The 21,024-nt window shown below is 37.8% G+C and overlaps 1 protein-coding gene across 1 annotated transcript in view; it reads left to right on the top strand.

The window, feature by feature from the left end:
* MTHFD1L (methylenetetrahydrofolate dehydrogenase (NADP+ dependent) 1-like) overlaps positions 1-21,024 on the top strand; it is a 157,169-nt gene that overhangs the window by 39,544 nt on the left and 96,601 nt on the right. The window contains exons 14-18 of the mRNA XM_009884055.1: positions 179-253; positions 3,084-3,186; positions 6,422-6,498; positions 10,815-10,955; positions 19,034-19,102. Of these exons, the coding sequence (XP_009882357.1) occupies positions 179-253; positions 3,084-3,186; positions 6,422-6,498; positions 10,815-10,955; positions 19,034-19,102 (465 nt within the window). The remainder of the gene's footprint in view (positions 1-178; positions 254-3,083; positions 3,187-6,421; positions 6,499-10,814; positions 10,956-19,033; positions 19,103-21,024) is intronic.

Genomic DNA, 21,024 nt, shown 5'->3' on the forward strand with positions numbered 1-21,024 from the left:
AAAAGCCTACCACCTCCTTGGAATTGTTTTTTAAGTCACGAACCAGAAGTCCACAACTTATGTGGTTGAGAAATTCTTACTGAAATTAATCTGAATAAAATAAAATCAATGGCTTTTTATTTAACTAGAACCTGGTTGTAACTTTTTCTTTCATTAACTTCTCGTGTGTTTTTTCTAGGCTTTGTATAATAGGCTTGTTCCAACAGTTAATGGCGTGAGAGGATTTTCTGCTATTCAGCTTGCCCGTCTGAGAGTAAGTTGTTAATGTAGCCCCTCCTCAACTATAGTACCTCTTCATAAAACATAATGTCTTGCGCAACTTGTTTGAAATTCTTTGATGTATGGGACCAAGTTTGTATAAACCTCCCTCATGAATTTATCAAGTCCAGACTTTTTTCTGAAAGCATCATCCTTGAAGTAATAGGATCTGGGTCTGATATTATTTTCATAACTAACATTTTTGCTATTCTTTTCTCCTGAAATAAACCAATAATGTTTTTAAATGCTGTGTCTTTCCTGATGAAATATTAAAGTTAGAGTTTTTAAAATACTTTTCCTATTATGGTAAAGTCACATTTGGAAGCTCACATTCTTTGGTTTTGCAATATTTTCTGGTTTTGGAAGTTTATTATAGCATATACTTTTGGCATTTTATTGATGTCAATTTGACAGTGTTCTTCCTTTGAGGGGCAGAAGTACATTTGTGTGCATCGTATATTTTTGCATCTCATCTTGCTTCCTGAGTGCTTCCAGAAGAGCTTCCTATGCAATTCATGTATGAATAACATATCTGGATTTGAGACTGCCGTTTTGATAAATAATGAGAGAGCAAGACAGTCCGCTAGCATAGGGGAAGGAGAATAGGAACCCCTTGAATACGACTCGTAAGGACAGTTTCAGTCTTCTGCCTCCAGTTCCATGTTTGTTGTTGGCTTTTGAGTCCTGACTGGTGTTGTTTCAGAGTGAACGGATGGCAATGGATAGCTGCCAAGTGCGCACTTGGAATTGGGGGGTAGAAAGGAGGATAGAGGTAATAGCAGCTTCTGTTTTAAAATAAACAAAAATCTCATAGCATTTTAAGCTTTTGTGCTGCTCATTTGAGTGCCAGTAAACTAAAATGTGGACGATACCTGCTGGACTCTGTGGCAGAGTAGATCTCACAGAATTTCCCATCAGCATTTTGGACTATTTTCATTTAGTCCTTGTTTACACTGTGTGTAGGGTAACAGGTATTGGAGGAGGGGGAGCATTTTGGTTATTCATGACATACCAACTATCTGCAGTTGAAATGGATTTCTCTCTCTTCCAATGAGCTGCAACTCAGTAGAAAAAAAGTTTGCTTTATAACATTCAAATACATGCATCATAATTTCCAATATAACTGAATTAATTTGCTGTGAATTATTTTTAGTATAATATAATCCCTTATACTTAAAAAGAAAATCAAATGTAAAAGAATATATTTATGTGATGGGGTTACTTTTTTTTTTTTAAAAAGAGAGTTATTAAGATTTAAACTCCTCCCTTATATGTGGGGTTTTGACTTGTAATTACAGAATGCAATTTTTATATTTTTTTCCTTGTCTAACATCAGGAGCTACCTTTCTCATTCCCCTGGTCCTCAGCTTTTTTCTCTTTTTTTCCAGTAATTATTAGCGTAAGACCTCTTTACCTTACTTCCTCTCTGTAACTTCTCCTATCGCAGCAGTGTGTCTGTCTTCCTCCCATCTGTATCCAGATCAGTCAGCTTTTTTCTTGCTGCTTAGATCCGGTACAGACATTGTTGAGACCCTGGGAGGGACAGGCTGTTTCCTGTGGAATCCCAGTCCCCTGTCCTCCTTGCAGCGGTTGAAAGTCAACAAAATGACTGAAAATCTTGCTGTCAACCCTATATGGAAAAATGCTCTGGAAAAAAATATATCTAGACAAATGCCTGATACACCAAGCAGGAGGGGTGAGCGCTGAACTCTGACTGCCATCCCCCAGCAGAGGTGCTAGTGGGATATTGCTCTTTTCTCAATCTGTTTTCATACAATTTCTAAGAAATTATCTCCTAACTATGTCAAATTGGTAAAATTGGCCAACATATTCGAAAAATATTAATACGGGACTGGCAGTTAAGGATATAAGCCTTTCTTCATTACAACTGTGGTGAAAAATCTTAGGGCACCAAGTGTCAAAACCTGCAAAATGTTCTCAACAGCTTTTTGCCCTTCTCAGTACAGTGGGAAATGCCCCAGTGCCTGCATCAGGATTTGAAAGCATCACTCACAGTCTGAGAGACCAATCCTCAAAAAGGAGTGTTGTGAAAACAGTTTTAATACTCTCAAAAGGGTGTCCCAAGCTTTCTAGAAAGAACTGTTAGTTTAAATACAGAAGTAACTGTGGTAGCTCTTGAAAATTGAGTATTTTTAGACTTTTAGATTTGCTTTATTTTCAGTTCTGAAGTGTAAACATGTTGGTTAATTCACCAAGGCATGCTTTCTAATGCTAGAGAAAATTAAGATTTTTTTTTTTTTTTAAGACTACAGTTCTTAAACACTCGGTTTTCTGATCCATGTTTATGTAGATTCACCTAAAAAAAAGGTTTGGTGTTGCTGAAATAGTGAATCTGTAAAGACCAGGAGGTATTGGCTCATTCATTATAAGTGACTGAGTTTATGGATGATGGGCTCTTAAAGCCAAAGTTTTTCTTTCTTTCAGAGACGATTCACACAAGACAATACATGAGTCTTTCAAAGATTTCCACAAACTAGAGCAAGCAATTAATTATCTTTTTATTAATAACTGATAATGTTGAATTTTCTTTGGTTTACTTTAAGAGTTTCTTCTGTGTTAGAAAGAGATTGTTAATTTAATGGCCTATGACTATTTCTCCTTTTTTGTTTAATTTCTCCATCTACATTTGCCCCTATCTTAGTCACAGGTGATTTCCTATGTGTTGGGTTTTTTTAAATAGTTTTGGTCCTGACATGTTTCTTTCCAAAATGCTTGCTGGAAGTGGGGGTGATAAGTCAGAGCAGCTATACCTTTTGAAGCAAAAAAGCCACTTCATTGCATTTCTTTAACTTGTTTTTCTGTAGAGGCTGGGAATAAACAAGACTGATCCTGGGACTTTAACAGAAGAGGAGATCAGCAAATTTGTGCGCCTTGATATTGACCCATCAACCATAACATGGCAAAGAGGTGTGTAGTCAGAAAGCCTCACTTCGGCTTGGATTTAATCATAACTTATTTCCTAATTTGCTTAATTTTGCCTGAATCAGAGCTGTTTCTGCTCTCTGACTGTAAGAACGACCCATCTGCAAGTGGGAAATGGGGGTGCATAACAAATTTGGGTGCAGTATGTTGCTCTAAACTTGGTTAAATATCTGCAGTAACTCAAGAGACTTTGCTGATATTCTGGAGGATAGGTTGCTCCAACAATTTAAGTACAACCCTTCTCTTTCTCACATTAGGTAATACATCTTAAAATGTGTGAAAGTGGCTTTCTGTGCATCTTACAAATCTTATCCATTCTTTTCTTAACTGTGTCTATTATGATTTTAGACTACTTATACTTACTCTACTTGATTTTGGTCCCTCATCCTCCCCAGCTCAGCAGCCTGGGTAGCCCAGAGACTAAACATGCCTCAGGGATTATGTGGGTTTTTTAAGTGTCTTGAGCTGTTTGCTTTCTTAGGAAGAAGAAGTGAAAGATGTGGTATGGTTTCAAATATGTATGCCAAGTAAACCAGTATCCACTCTCACACCCTTCGACAACTCCCCTCTGCATTTTCCAGTTCTAGTGCAGGGTTCAATTTCAGTGCTTACCTCAGCTTCTCTCTCTCTCTTTTTTTTAGCAAGTAAACTCTGCATAAAGTTTTGAGCTAAATTCCATTGGATTTTATTTTCTTCCTAAGTTCTCAAACACCAAAGTTATTAGTTCAAATAATTGTTAAATGGAAGGTATTGTAATGCTCAGAGAAATAAGGTGAATCTCTTGAGACGTGAGGAGTCTTGGCCATGCTCTTTACTGTGCCCTTTGTGTGCATGTCATCTCAGACTTGGGATATTTTTCTCAAGGTAATACTGGGGGGTGTGGCATAAGATGTTTTTTATTAGTCACGCAGTGTGTCTGCATGGAAAAGACCTGTATTAAGATGAAGGAATAATATAAATATTTAGTGTAATATGACTCATCGTTTTTTATCAGCACGGGTTTTGGAGGAGGCAATACTACTCAACTGCTGTTAACTGCAAGTGAGTTATTTAATTCATCTTAAACAACGTTAGTGAGATTTTTATTCCACACAAATCTATATGATGTACATATCTTAAACATTTCAGAAAAAAAAAATGGGTTTAGGACTGTTTCAGATAACTTGAAAAATGTTTTATTTGGGACTCTTTCTACAACCCGTATGTCTGTGAAGCTTGTTACATACCAGGGAATTTGTAGGGCAAAAGAGAAAGCTATCAGATTGCCTGAAAATTAATTTTAGTCAGGACCTGTTTCCTTAGAAGTGTCACAAGCTTAAAGTTCATTGTCATCTCATACTAGTTTGAACAGGTACAACATACTAAAAAAAAAAGGAAAGCTTCCCCCTACTTACCCTTCCCCTGGTATTCAGATCCTGTTTATATTTCTAGAGGATAAGGAAGTAGATACATTATACCTAACACTTGGTTGAACCTAAACTTTCCTGAAACGTTTACTTTGGGTAAGGAAGAGGGAAAATATGGAGCGCTGGCTGCCCAGGCTGGTAGGAAGGCTGGTTCCTGCTCTCAGCAGTGCCTGGGCAGGCAGGAAAGACATTTAGGTCTGCTTAAGGCTGCTCATGAGACTGAGCTTCCTAAGAGGAGAAGGGGTAAGTTTGTGCTTGAGAAATCAGCTTGGCATATGGCTTCACAGTGGCATATGGTGCCACAGCTTGGTATGAGGCTGCTGCTTCCCTGCACCGGGCTCTGCTCTGCAATTTCTGCCAGTACTGTAGTATTTTAGAATATGACTGTATGTAAATAGAAAGAAAAATGAGTTAACCAAATCCATGTTGCATCACCCCTTAAATGGAATTCCTGAGGAAATTAGGGTCCTAAATACCATGTAGTGGGAAGAAGGCACGTATGGTATTTACAACAGCCCCATGAGAAATGCCCAAGAAGGGGAAGTGGTTTAAATCTTGCTTTTCTCCCAGCTCACTTGCAACCCTGAACTGGGGTTGTGTAGGATGGAGATTCAAAGTCCCTCTTGCTCTTGGGTAATTATGTTGTCCTTTTCTGTACAGACAAATTTGTTAATCTCCAAAATCAGCAGGAAAAGTGGGAGGAAGTGATTTCACTGACATTTGGTACAGACAACTTCTCTGGATGTTCCTCGATTCTCTGTCTCTAAATGAACAGGACTCAGGTATACATCTACCAGAAGATGGACTTGATTGCCAAGCTACAGGCTGAACTGATCAAAAGTACCTTCCACCCTTTCTTTTAGGGTTGGTGCAAATGGAAACATTTGTAGGGCTAAAGAGCCTCTAAGAAAGAGAGAACCTATTTTTGCATTCTGTAGGGATTGCCATTCCTGGGAAGGAGAGGTTTTGAAGTTTGGTCTCGTTTTGTAACAAACAGAAACAGCCTTCTAATGTTTCTTCCTAAGAAACATCTTGACCGGTTCTCAGTAGATGAGAGAGCTCTTCAGTTATTCTCAGTATTGCCTTTTGGTTCATACAAAAGCACATTTGAAGTTGAGTGTTGTCAGTGCAGAATTGGAGACTTTTACTTGTGATGATTGTTAGTGAAGTTAGCAATTCCACAGGATGGTTTGGACATGCCCTTGCAATACCAAAAGTGTTTCCAGGTTAGAAATACAATTGTCTGAAATTGAAGTTGTGTTAAATAGCAGATGCTTGGTCTTGGCAGTTGGAAAAAAATTCCTTTGAATGCTGTGCAGCTGAATGTGGAGTTAGTTACTGTGATGTCCAAGAAAGTGACTTGTCTGGAAGAACCGATCTGACAACACGATCATCCTTTAAAAGAAAAACAGACCAAGTTTAAACTACATCATGCAGTCTTAAAATCAATTCTTAACAAGTCAATGATGAAGCAAATGATTTGAGGTAGGTGTGAGGTGCATTGTAACTACTAAGGCAGATTTTTCTTATGTAGGTAAAATACTAATTTGTAGGTTAGAATATTAAGAATCTGTTAGCTTTAAATACTGTTCAGAGAAATTGTATTTGAGTTATTTCAATCTGTCATCTAATGGTATCAACTAGAAGGGAGACACCAAAGTCAGTGCTAATGCTAACATGCAGGAGTGTGGTTGTCTGGTTACACTGTTCAAGTGGCTGAATCTTACATGTATAACAACAGGTATTCCTGGAAAAACATCCAAATCCATGAGTCCTTGGTAACATGTTTTGCTTTTGCTATTCCCTTATTTCAGTGGTGGATACAAATGACAGATTCCTGCGCAAAATAACAGTTGGGCAGGCAAATACAGAGAAAGGATTTGTCCGTCAGGTACGTAAAGGCAATTAATACATCTCATTCTGGACAGACTTTGCTTTAGACGCTGAGAGATGTTTCTGCAGTTCTTTCAGCATACTTTGAATTGCAGTGCTAACATCTGTTGCTGTTGTATCATATTCTTGCAGTGAAACTGATTGTGTTAATGACTAACTGAGTCTGAAGCTTCAGAAACAGAAACCAATGCATATTGCACAGTGTTGAAAGCACTTCAAAAAATTACATATGTTAGAGGTTCAAGATTGTCATCCTATGAGTGTAAAAGGTGCCCCTATGCCCTCATAATCATCGAATCATAGAATGGTTTATGTTGGAAGGGCTCTTAAAGATCATCTAGTCCCAACCCCCCTGCCATGAGCAGGGACACCTCCCACTAGACCAGGTTGCTCAAAGCCCCATCCAGCCACCTGGCGTTGAACACCTCCAGGGATGGAGCTTCCAGAACTTCCCTGAGCAACCTGTTCCAGTGCCTCACCACCCTCAGAGTGAAAAATTTATTCCCAATAGATATTCTAAATCTCCCCTCTTCCAGTTTGAAGCCATTCCCCCTTGTCCTATCACTACACGCCCTTGTAAAAAGTCCCTCTGCAGCTTTCTTGTAGGCGCCCTTCAGGTATGGGAAAGCTGCTATAAGGTCTTCCCGGGGCCTTCTCTTCTCCAGGCTGAACAACCCCAACTCTCTTAGCCGGTCTTCATAGGAGAGGTGCTCCAGCCCTCTGATCATCTTCGTTGCCCTCCCCTGGACCTGCTCCAACAGGTCTATTGTCCTTCTTATGTTGGGAGCCCCAGAGCTGGATGCAGTACTACAGGTGGGGTCTCATGAGAGCAGAGTAGAGGGGCGGAATCACCTCCCTCGACCTGCTGGCCACACTTCTTTCCATGCAGCCCAGGATGAGGTAGGCCTTCTGGGCTGCAAGTGCACGTTGCCAGGTCATGTTGAGCTTTTCATCAGCCAACACCCCTAAGTCCTCAGGGCTGCTCTTAATCAGTTCTCTGCCCAACCTGTATATGTGCATGAGATTGCCTGTGGTTAATTGGTAGAATTTTTCTTACTATTTTTAGGTCCATCAAACTATTTATGTATTTATGTTAAAAAATTAGGGGGAGGGGTGAGTTATGTGATGTTGGTCCTATTGGTGAGGGCTGAAAATGAAAATTAGCTTTTTATTCAGAGTTTTAATTTCCATATCACGCATCTCATCTTTGGGATCTATACTGTAAGAACTTTGAGCACGTGCTTAATTTTTATATGTGGCCTTAAAGGGGATAGTTCAGCAAATAAGAGTGTGTATTTTTCAGCAGTGTAAAAAGCTAACCTACATTACTGTATGAGAGCTTCTGGAGGTTTATTAAAGAACTTACTCATAAATTGAAAGCCAGACTTTTCCAACACTGTCTGAACAAGTGTTCCTGGTGTCATGTGGGTAAATCCATTTCTGAAACAATGCAGCATGGAACCACGATGCCAGGTGGAACAAACTTATTGTGATGATGTGGAGTTGCTCATAATTCAATGAAAATATTGTAATCTAACACTCTGGATCATGAAATCCGTGAGGTTCTGACTATTTTGAGGTGAAGTAAAAGCTATTGTGGTAGAGGTAAGGCTTTCACTCATTTTGGAAATCCTGTCTTTAATTTTTCTTTATCATTTCAGATCTCTTCGAGGCTTTGTGCCTAAATAAAGAGACCAAAAAATAGCGCTAATATTTTTGCTCAGTTCAGCAGGTAAAACAGTCAAATTGGAAAGAAGAACTTGAGAGAGAAATCACAGAATCATAGAATGGTTTGGGTTGGAAGAGACCTTAAAGATCATGTAATTCAACTTCCCCTACCATGGGCAGGGGCACCTGCTGCTAGAAATGCTCACTTGTTTTGGTTTTGAACACAAGGGGTAGAGGCTTTTCTACCTTTAATTACAGAAAATTCAGTATTAGCTAAGACTCATCTTTGATAATGGGCTGGAACTACAAAATATTATACTTGGTACAAGTTCCCTCAACACTTGAGATGTTTTCCTATGTTTAGATTTGTTTCAGTGACTCCATGTGATTATTAGCCTTCAGCCAAGTTCTGCCAGCCTTATTATGCAGCACTTTACCACTGTAATTATACTGCTGAGTTAAATATGGGTTGTATTATTATGGAGTACGAGTTGACATATAGCTGTCAAATGTTGCTTTCATACTGCTTTGGCTAAAATGACCTTGATGCATACAATTTTGATGTGTTGGGCTGATGCATATCCATTTACATTTTAACATGGACTTAGCGACTCGAGAAATAGAGAACAGTTAGGAAAACTCATTTCGGAGCCTAGCCAGAGATCAAGAGAAAACAGGACTTCATAGTTAACAGACGCATTTTATAAATATTTGGAGTGATGTTCTTGCACTCTTAAAATCAATGACACCTGTGTAAAATGGCAGAACACAGCAGGCACAAAACCCTGCATTTTAATGAACAGGGATGCTGTGGTTTCTAAAGAGTATTACATGACTGATGCCCTTGATCCTGCAATTGAATCCATGTGGGTGGATCCTTTCATCAATAGAGAACTGACTTTACAGCTAAGGCTTCTGTCAGCACCTCATAGGTGTATAAAGGTTATTAGAGTTAAAATAGCACCTGCTACCACAGCCTTTTGTGCCTGTTTTTTAAATTAAATATTATGTCACTCTTTGAGCATCTACCTGGGATTGGTTTTCCTGTCTTTTTGGGTTTACATAGAAGCAATTATAATAAAACCCTTTTTTTTTTTTTTTTTTGTCTCCTGATAAATATCCTGATAAAGTTTGATAACATTCCAATATATGGGTTGGGCATAGATTTCTCAGGCTTATTTGCTGTCTTACCTGTGCTGCAATGACTTACTGGGGGCATTCCTAACTTCAGAAAAGATAGTAGTATCCATGTCATTGCAACACCAACAGTGTTCGTCCTGTACCCAGCTATTCTGTTAGGTATGGAACTGTTTCCAGGGAATACAGAAAATCTTCTTTGTAACTTCAGCATTTCATTTGAACCCCTATGCTGAAAATCTCAATCACAGGATTATTTTTTATTTTCTGTGGTATACATCTCCCTGTCTGTGTCCAATGGAGAAAAGTGCTCGAGTGTCTTCAGAAGTTTTGACTACCGTGCAGGTACACAGACGTCAGCCTGAACAGGGCTGCTCTGGGCTGTAGTTGTCAAGACAGAACCTAAAACCAGGATCACAGGTTGAAAAAATGCAGAAGCTGTTGAAGTACTAGGCAAATGGATAGGAACGGTAAGGTATATGTTGAACAATTCTCTGTGTAGATGCTGCTTAAAAACAGGCAGAGCCCTCAATTAGAACAGATTCCTTTGATACATCTGGTAGAGGTCTGATATAGAAACAGTCCTGGGGGCTTTCTTTACATAGATAGCAGTAGGATGTCAATTACTAAATTTTTGGTATAAACTTTAATTGCTAGAGATGGAGAGATTACTAAAGAAGCTGTACTTCTTGTTCACCCCCAACATTGCATTCCTATCACATAATACATTGGTGACTTTTCTTTTCTTTTCTGTTTATGTTCTGACAGCAGGTGGCCTGGGCTTTACAGATAGTAAATTAGTACAAATACTGCTAATGTATACTGCAAGCTCTTAAAGAAAAGTAAGAACCACAGCTTATGTTGTACTGAAATACTGCACAGTATGGATGTATTTCTGCAAGAGCAATAGAACTGATGCCAGATATAGTTCTTGGGGTTCTTTTTAACTTATATATTTGTTCATTTAAAACAAAAAAAGGGGGACAAAAATATATTTTACATTATCATAGGTCAAGCACAAGGCCTAGCAGCATAGACTCTAAATTTTGAGTTTATGTAGAAAAAGAATGATCAAATGTAACAAGAATGTTTTTGAAACCAGAATAAAAAACTTTTAGAGACCGTTACAGAAGAAAAAAACCCCACAATGCTGTGCTCATGCCAATAAAGCTCAGAACACATCTGGCGATTTTCTTTTTTGCCACAGAAAAAAAATTCTTGGTCCTTCAGGGAGCTTCTGCTAAGGATAATGTGAGCCAAGGGGCTAAGCACTCTGCAAGACTGATCCCTAAGTAAATGAAGTGTAACGGAGAACATTAATGAGGGACTATAAACAAAGTGTTTGAAGTTACTCTAGTCTGAGTAATCTCAAAAGCTGTGGGTTACAATTTAGAACTTGTTTGAATTCCAGTGTGAAATCTGTCTTTCCTGAGTCTATTCCTGACAATTCCCTGTGAGTATTTGACCTGACTTTGATTTTTGTTCATGATTCTCATTTCTATTTTATAGGCTCAGTTTGATATTGCTGTTGCAAGTGAAATTATGGCCATCCTGGCACTTACCACCAGCCTGCAAGACATGAAGGAGAGGCTGGGAAAAATGGTGGTGGCTAATGACAAGAAAGGAGACCCAATAACAGCAGAGGATTTGGTATGTGCAGTGCTGTAGACCTATGAATAACCTCTGATGCCTTTGTTTTGCCTCTTGAAGCATTAGAAAGGCAGGTGCATGCCAAGGATTTTGCTTTGAACAGCACAGTCAGATATTGAAGAAAAATCTTCTGGGCCAAAACTTCCTTGCAATGAGAACAAGATGTAGAACTCATTTCTCCAGCTCTCTGGTAACATCTGGTTCAGGAAGTCTCTAGTCTCCATAACCTACTTGGATAGTTTTCTGCAGTTCTTGAGACAAATAAATTTGGCTCTGGAGGGAGTCTTGAGTGCGGGCTCCTATTTGAGAGAGCTGGTAATGTTTGCTACTGTACTTGCAAAGTGAGCTCAGATGTTACAATGATTGTTACCACCTGAATGCTTATACCACTAAATCAAAATGGAAACGAGCTATTCTTAATTCACAGGTTGCTGATAGTGCTCGGGACAGGGTTACCTCTTCACATCATTAAGACTTTTTCTTCCTTACCTTTGTTAGTGCAGGAGATAATAATGGTTTGAACTATTGGTCAGTATGTTCTTCCTTCATAGCAAATTCTAACCCTTATGGCCAGGCTGTGAGTCAGTAAATAGTGGTTGGAAGCTCACACATGTTTGTGTATGGCAGTTTCTGGTGCAGCCAGAAGCTACAGGTTAACCCTTGCAATCCAACTGTATGCCAGGAGTATGCTCACTGTGATTGGCAGTAGTTTACTGTAACATTACATTACTTGAATTCTGAAGCCTAATTGCTAAATTAAGTTCATACTTTGCAGATTGAAAGCATACTCTAAATACAATAAATATGATAATGCTTTGCTTTTATGCTTTTTTATCATCTAAATATATCCTTATAGCATCTGTGATAAGTCTTGGAGCCATGCTTTCATGCCACCCTGCTGGCAATGACTGCCTGTATCACACAGACTATGGGTTTTTTTCCTGTTTGTTCCTTTTATGTGGACATCTGCACAAACTTACTGCATTTTTAGAATGAGCAAAGGAATCAGTATCCCGCCTTGTCAGCAAAGATAGCAAATCCACAAGCCAGGAATACCTTCACAGCGTTAATGGATTCCAGTTTAATAAGGAAATGAAAACATAATATCTGGCTTGCCTGGATTCAAGATTGAAATTAAGATAAGGGTACCAAATTTTTAAGTGCAGTCATCATTAAAATTTAAAGCAAATCAACTACTCCCAGTTATGCAAGAGACATGAAGAACTGCATTTAATATTCTAGCTGTTGAAATTTTGATTTTCCCTTTCAATTGCATAACTTTGTCTTCACCAAATGGAGGGGGATGGGGAATGAGTTACTTTATAATGCATATGCAAAAACTTTAGAATAATTCAGTGTCAGAACTAAAACTAGACTTGAAATACATGATTTTAATCTTGTTGCTACTTTTGTATGAAGATACTTAAATGTATTAATATTGCAAAATATTTAACCTGTCTTCAACCACTTAATGCTAATCAGCTCGATGAATGAAAGCAGTTGCTTTTCTGTAGTCTGTTTCATCTGTAGTTGCTCTGTGGAAATACAACGTTAAGGCTGAGATTATGAACAGCACACAAAGAACTTTAAAATTTTTCCACTATGTCCCTCAAATGAAAGTAGTGCTCAGCAAAATGTCTGTTACTAATTCAGTTTTCTTTGGCCTTTTTTTCTTAACAAACTTCCTATGCTTAGTGTCTCAATCTTTTGATAGTGTCACTTGTGCTGAACATATGTTTCTAGTTCTTCTTTAAAGCATTGTTCTATATTATACAATACAAGAGTTATCCAGAAAAAGAAAAATTCATCACAGCGTCAAGGATATATATTATGACCATCTGCAGCTATGCTGCTGCATTCTTTTTCTTCTGCAGGTTCTCTTCTTCATACCATGCACAGGCTGGACTTGGGTGCACATGATGATTGTGAAGTGCAGAAACTCCTATCTCCTTTGTTGTGGAGTGTGTTACAAATGAGGATGAGAACTATGGGAAGAATAGGATGGTGATTTCATGGTTAGGGTGGAAAAGTGCTGTTTTAGAGAGTTGAATTCTATTCCTGTGTTTTTCGCAAAGCTTATATGTGATGTTGTATCTGTACAAAGTGATTCTTACAGTACAAGAGGAGTTGTACATTACTCAGTCTGGCTTAATAGCCAGGAGCTAAACAGCTGAAACCTATGGAAAGAGCGAAACACCATTAAGAACTTTGAACCAGGACAAATTATTTTATGTTGTCTCAGGTTGAGCACTGAAAATTGGTGAATACTTTTGAGTTTGATCCTTGTGCGTGCCCGTTTCTTTTCAAAATTGAACAGGAACAATTGTTAATTTCCGCAGACTTATTCATATTGGTGAAGATGTCAGATGTTGTGGTTGGGATTTAAGAAATGTCAAAAAGAAAATTAGTAGTGGGCTTCCTTAGTAAGATTTCTTAATCAAATTGAAGACTGGTTACTTTGTACAAAGGGGAGAGAGCTTATAAATAACTGTACTGCACTTGTGAAAGTGTACTGTATAAAGTTGAATCCTTCGGAAACAATAGCAGGAGATCTATAATCAAAGACCATACCTTGTCATAATTTGTATTTAGAAAGAAGATGAATCTCAGTTCTATTGGGTAACGTTTCATCTCTGGTCATGGTTTCTTCCCACAGGTGGTCAGTCTGTTTGAACAGTTTGCAGCTAAACCTACTGTTTCTAGACTTTAAATGCTGTATCTACTCTTCCCTCTGCTGCTTGTGCTGCCTATGTTGTTACTATTCTTCTGAAAACCCAGCCTTTGATCCCTCTTCATTTGGACTACGCAGATCGTATCTCTTCCTTGTGCGTGTTAGAAGAGGATTCCTGTAGGATCCAGGAGAAGAGATATTGGCTTGTGGTCCAGGTATCCAGACCCGGAGCTGGTCCAGCCTGGTGCAGACTGTAGATACAGTTGTTACAGCCTTGGCTGTAAGCACACTGCTCGTTGCAGCTAAAGCTTTTTGGGCAGGATGGGGCAAGGCTAAGCATTCACTAATGAGTATCTGTGAACTGTAATTTTTGTTTTCCCAAGGTTTATATCTTGAGCAAATTTTCAGATGTGATAAGAGGTTTGATGGGAAGCCATTTTCTTCCTGAATTTTCATCCTTCTTTCGAGTTAGGGTCAGAGAGGAGGTAAAGCTTTATAGCGCAGAAAGGAAAGATCTCAAGACAAGTGAACATAGGAAAAACAATGTACATGTTTTTCACATGCTCTCAATCTAAGAACAGTTCAATCATTTTGATTTAAATTTTCATAAAACAAAATCAAGTTTAAAAGCTTGATAGCTCATAGCTACTTGACATGGAACATTTTTGCCTAAAGAACTGCAATTGCATATCTTTTTAACAAATTTTAAAGGCAACATTATCATACCACACAACCTGAATAATGGGTGGTAGTCAGTCCTACCTGTCACTTAAAGAAGTTCTGGGCTTCATGTTATATATATATTACCCAGATTGAATTTGTGCAACTTTAAATGTTTGACAGTAGTCTTTAGTTCATTTAGTTCATATGTGAAGCAAAACCACTAAACCCTTCTCTGTGATTTGTTTCCAGATGTACACACAATATACTTCATAAAAACACAATTGCTCTTAATTTTGACTTTATATGCAATATATTTATAATAATACAATAGTAAAACCTAAAATACACATTGGCAGATATAAACCAGATGCAGAGGCAGGCTAGGAGTAATAGAAAAAAGATAAATTGAATATTTCATGAATTGAGAAGACTTCTTCCACAAGAGTAATGGATTAAATATCTATCCTCTGTAATAGAACATACAGAAGTCTTTGCCAAAATATGGTGCTCATTGTACAGTATTTTGAAGGCTGAATTGCTTTTTGGCTTTACAGTGTAGTAGAAGTTTGATGGACACATGCCATATCTTTTTGTGAAATGAAATGGGTATGTATGCCCTAGATCAGTATTTCAGCAGCTATGAAAGATACTAAATAAATATGTCACTATTTTTTTTAAATAAGACTTCTTCTCAGCTTACTTTCTGTGCCATGCTGTTAGATTTCAATAATACCAGGACCAAAAAAAATAGCTTCATATTTACTTTTATAAATGAACTGTCAGCTGAATATATTTTGTTCTCTGGTTCATCAAAAACATTGTGTACATACTTCACTTTAAACACAAGTCATTGCAGTTCTCAGCTTACAGTTTAGGGTTTAGTTTTTCACAGAACTGATATTGCAGAAAAATATTATCGTTTTGTTAGAGACTATAGTTTCAAATGAAGGGAAGTTACAAGTGCTTCATTATTTTTCTTGTAAAGAAAAGGGTTTTTCTCTGCCCTTCAGTCTGTGTAACCCTTATTCATTTCACAGTAGTTACTCTCAATCACCTTCCTCGTGATCTAATGCTGGCTTTCGTTTCCACTCTTGATAGACTTCAGAGACTGCTCCACTGGAGGTTGCTTTGAAAGTATTTTGGGTTTTCAGCTAAGTTTGCCTTTCTTGTGTCACGTGTGTAATTTATTTTGTGTTCTGTGATCTTTGCTGTCCTGGGGAGCATACCTGCCCCAACAGCTGGTGGAGAGATGGAAGGGGTATTATTTTCAGAAGTACTTGGGATCGGTTCCAGGAGGGAACCCAGGAAAGTTGGGTGTCCCTATACATTTGATTCGGAGTCCTACTTCTTTCTTCTGACAGTGAGTTAGTGGACAGCTAATGATCCTTGGGCTCTGACACGCTTAATTGATGTGTAAATGTCTAAGCCTCTAATTCTTTTATAAAAAATTTATCTACCTTCTCTGAATTGGAAATGGGAACCTGATTCCTTAAATAGCTTTGAGAATTAGATCCAGGACTTTGAGTGAGCTGTGGCAATTGTTTGCTAGCCACTTGGCGGACTGGGGATGTGAAGGAATGAAAATTTTATTCTGGTCATGTCAGATAGATATGAAAAACAAACCTGTTTAAGAACCATGGAAGGCAGATAGACGTGATGTGTGCTAATTGGATTCTTTACATCTTTTTTTCTTTGCTTTTAGCTTCAGATACAATGAGTTGTTGTGTCCATAATGCATATCTAATATGGATGAAGTTTCCCAAAAAGTTAAAATGCATAGGAGGTATTTTTTGCTTCACAATTTTTATCAGATTTATGAAGAACTATCAGAAAGAAAAGGAGACAGGATTTGACCCATTATTGTCCAGGAGGGGGAGGGGAGAGAAAGGTGTCCTGATTTTGTGTTATTTTTTTCTTCTCCCCAAACCTTCTTTCCAGTCAACAGGGCTTGAGTCAGCAAATACCTGTTTGCGTGCTTGCTTTGAATGAACTGCTGGTCTCATCCAGCATGAAACAGACACCAGAAACCCCTAATCAGATAGCTACAGCCGGCATGAGTTAACCCTTGTCAGTCCTTGGGCAGGTTTCTCCAGAAGAGTGTTAAGGCTGATCCATGGCTGCTCAGGTAGTTAACCTTACCATTGACCAGTTGGAAGATCTGATGTAAAGTTTTCCACTTGGCTTTTTTTCTCCAGAAAGTTGAATAGCTATTGCAATTGCCTTTTACAGGGTGAGATTGTAAACTATCTCAGCGTTCATGCGCTTAAAATTATCAGCAGCTGTTTCTCTTTTAGCATAATGATGAATAGCTTATGCTATGTGATGACGGAAAAATGGAGATACAGGAAGAAAAAGTAAAATTAACCAACTTTTCCTTCAGATATTTCTATTACCTATTGCCTCCTGACTAGTGTGTGTACATGCTCTTACAGTTTTGTGATGCTAGCAACTAGTGACGAGCATCATTTCCTTCAGCTGTGGGTTGAAGGGGAAGAACTGTGCATCTGGTCTGAGAAATTCTGTCCCAGCTGGCTGCTGAATTGATCAAACAGCAGGGAAAAAACAGGTTTATAGATCTATTCAATAACTATATTGCAAACTCCAGTGTTTGTTTGGGTTTTTTTTTAATGAATTCAAATTCTGCATTATGGTCAACAGGAAAAAGAATATATTTGTTTTGATAAATTAGTAGGATTAAAAACTGGGGTATAACGAAGAGATTGCTAGGATTGAAATTTGTTCCATTTCATGTTAAATTGTTAGAGTTGGGACTGGATATTCACTATTTTGTTTTGTTAGTGCTTCAGATTTGGAAGTGAATCAAATTAGTTTTATAAAGCAAATTGTTATATTGAACAGGTTTAAAATCTAATATTCTAAGAAATATACCCACTTTAGAAAGACTTTTACAAATTACTAAAATACAAGAAATCAAAGGCAGTAACAGTAGCAGTTATTTTTACACAGTCCTAAAAAGAAACATTTATGGATAAAATATTGAAGTTACACTTTATTCTAAATGCAGAAAATTTTATGGGGTATTGGTTAAATAAACCTTTCTGAAATACTGTTTGTTGAGATTTATTCTGCATTTTAATTTCTTTAGCTAAAATAAGTAGTTTATAATCTTATCGATTAAAACAATCTGTAGCTATAAAGAAGCCTGGGGAAATGAAAAACAATAATAATTTCATTTCTTTTTTTAACATCTTTTCCTTTTTCTTGTATTGAGGCTGTCAGCTTTGGATTCAAGTGAGAGTAGTTGGGTATAGGTGAAACATAGCACCAGGCTGCTTCTATGGAAGTGATGGACCTTCAGCCATTCTGACAGAGAGCTGGCACACCGCTGTTTCCTTGTGTTTTGATCCCAACTTCTAAAATTAACACATTAAGAAACAGAAATGTGTGCTTTACTATATTGTATTGCTAGAAGTTTCTCTTATTACCTCTTTGTGGGTCTGTTGGGGCTTGTACATAGTGGAAGTTTGCAAAATGCAAAGAACAAAGAAACATCTTTCCCTTCACTGTCCCCTAAGGAAACACTTGCTGTGCTTTAGTAGAAACCAGTTTTACTATTTTGGTTTCAGTCCGTTTTTGTCCGAGACCAAATATTCTGCCTCATTTTCCTCTGAAGTCTATGTTCAGATGTGATGCTCAGAAAGGGGAAACTTGAATTTGTATAAAATACTGTACTTATATAATGACCACATACTTTTATGTCTCTCATTTGTCTGTCATTCCGATTTTCTCACAGAGTTTGATTGTTCAAACAATTAAATGAGCCAGTGCTTATATATTACTGCATTTTTTTTCTATCCATGATCTAGTTCTTTCAAAACAAAACACATTTTCTTCTCAAAATCGAAGTAATTTAGGAATAAATTGAAATACAGGCTTGTGGTTTCTAGATAGCACTCTGCATATAGTTTGATAGTGCTGGGCATGCTCTATAGCCAGTTTTTTCAAAAATGGGCATTGGATTTTAGTGTAGAAGGATGTTGCAGCATTCTCTTATTTTAAAATCAGTCAGTGTGAAATTTATACTTAATATCCAGCAAAATTTTTAGGGAGGAGTAAGATTTTTTTTTTTTACAACTGAAATGCAGCAATTCACACAGCTCGTTTTGTCCTCTCATCATCAGAGTAAGGCACCTCTAACTCTTAATCTTGTGATGTATTCATTGTCTACCCCTAGTCAGCTCTGTGTCTGCTTTCATCCTGTGTCTATTACATATACATTTGTACAAATCTTGAAAAATACCCTTTCTGGTAGTTGCTAGCTATCGATCCATGCTATTGATTCTGTCATGAAAGAAATACATCTGTTATTTCTTTAGGCAGTTTAGGCAAGTTATTGCCTTCTGGCTTTCTCAGGTCTCAGTGGCCTTTGCTTCTACTTCATCTTTTGTTCCCATGAACATCCTCATGCTGATCACTTAATAACTCTGTTTCTGTTCTCTCCATGAAATAGGAAGACCATTTACATACTACCTTTTAAGCGTATTCTGAGCAAAATCGTTACTATTTCTGGCACACTGTAAATAGAATATGTTAGAAGTCTTGCGAAAACATCTAAATAAATTCTTTATGCAACACTGTAACACTGTGTATCCATTATGGTTATGAGCACACTTCCTTTTTCTGCTTCAAAGCGTAACCCTGTTTTAACTGTAAGCTTAAGTGTAACTCAGAAATCTTGCACCTTAGAATTGACTTCCATAAAATGTGGACTCTTGTTTTTTAGGGAGTAACAGGTGCTTTGGCAGTTTTGATGAAAGATGCAATTAAGCCCACACTAATGCAGACATTAGAGGTGAGTATGGCTTATGATACATGCCCTTCTCCAGCTTTCAAATTCCATATAGTGCTTGTCGTGCTTCTCCAGCGAATGCGCTTAACTTTCAAGGTTCAAGCCAGGTCAAATCCATAAAGGCATTTTAGCAAATGTTCATTTGTGTATGTTAACTAATCAATTTTATCTGCATTTATTCCTTTTTGGTGGTTTTTTTTCCTCCTTTCTTTGAGACTCCGGCTTTAGTCATAATTTTGCCTCGTGTTGCAAACAAGCTGCAGTGCTGAACTGCTTCTACGTACACTGGAAGGCAGGTTGGACTTCCAAGTAACAGACCTCCTTCTGTTTCCCATCTTGCTCCTCTAGGGAAGTTTCCTTATTATGTATTTCCTTTATATATATATATATGCCCGTGATGATTCCCACAGCCTAGCATTTTGAGTGGGAAGTAGATGCTTAGCTGAGGCCATTCTATTCTGTGTTATAGTTCGTACTGTTCAGAAACACAGGAGGGTCCTTTTGCCTGTTTATGCTTTTTCAAAAGATGGGTCCAAACCACCCTGTCTTGCCATAGTGCCTTCAGGGACTAAAGTAAGCTTTGCTGGTCTGTGAGAGGAATGTTTTACACTTACTCTAGTGATCTTTCTTCCAACAGCTCAAAGAACGCAGAATTAGTACAACCTAACGTTGTGTCTGGGCAGTCTAGTATTGCCTTTTCAATAGTAAGCTGAATGATGAGCAATATTCATGTGAAGAGGGAGGAAGAAAACTGGAGAAATAATGAAGCAGTTTTGGAAACAAATGCATTTGTGAAAAAAAATAATGTATATTATTGAAAGTTTAACCATCAAAATTTCATAGCTGGAATACTTCACAATTCCTGGTATGGTGAAAAGTTGGAGAATGTAGAAACATACCAGTGCAATCCCTGGTTGGTAAAAATGTCTCATTTTCTATAGCATGTCAGAGTGATAACTGCCTTTTTGCTTTTGTGTTTGGGTGGGGACAACTTCCTACTCTCGGGGAATATTAAAAAAATAGAATTTAAATCTATGTTATTTTAAGATAGCCATGTTAATTACCTTCTCTTGCAAAGAATACCCATTCTTTCATGTGGCTATATAAAGAATATATGTGTGTGTGTCAGAATTTAATATCCAATAGCAGAAACTGGAGGTCATGTAGAATCAAGAATGTCATGGCCAGAACTGTGTATTAAATCACCACTTGGATAATATTGTGTGCATTAAGCATCAGTGACAAGGTAGCTTTGATTCCGAGTGTTTAGTCTGCATCACTCTATTTGCACTTTACATATCTGTTAGAAAAATAATGTGGTTTTGTTGTAGTGTTCTAGAAGACAGTTAGAAATGTCAGAAGAGGTTTTTTTGATCGATAGACATTTGGTTCTGGGACTTGCATGCTTTTTTTTCCCCCCCCTGCATTTCTTTATATTCACATTTCTATGCAATAAAATTTCTGCCTTTTATGTGGTATTCTTTTCTAGACTAATCTATGCTATGGCTAAAACATCTGCCAAGTTTCATCAAACCCTACTGCTTGTTAGGAGGACCCTGACTGCAGTACCCAAGGATATTTTTCCCCAAAATTCTTCTTACAAAGTTATTTTTAAAACTAAAGCAGCTCAGAAGACTGCTTCATGCTCCACTCCGGCCATTTGAGTCTCAAAGATGAACTTTTGTCACCCTTTGAATACCTGTTGGCTTGCAGGCCAATATGAGTCGCCTATCCAAGACTAGAAATCTCCAGCTTATCTACATTTTTTCCAAGATAGTGCTGTGCTTCGGCTGATGTGTGCCTCTTGGACTATGTTGTTGATCATGTGTAGAGATGCAATGGCCTACTCTGTTAGTGCCCATGCTGTTGCTGTTCTTGGGCCTCAAGCTTGTGTCATATCCCATTTTGTGAGTGAATACCTTTCA

The sequence above is a fragment of the Charadrius vociferus genome, unplaced genomic scaffold (genome assembly GCF_000708025.1).
Source record: "Charadrius vociferus isolate BGI_N301 unplaced genomic scaffold, ASM70802v2 scaffold494, whole genome shotgun sequence".
Lineage (NCBI taxonomy): Eukaryota > Metazoa > Chordata > Aves > Charadriiformes > Charadriidae > Charadrius > Charadrius vociferus.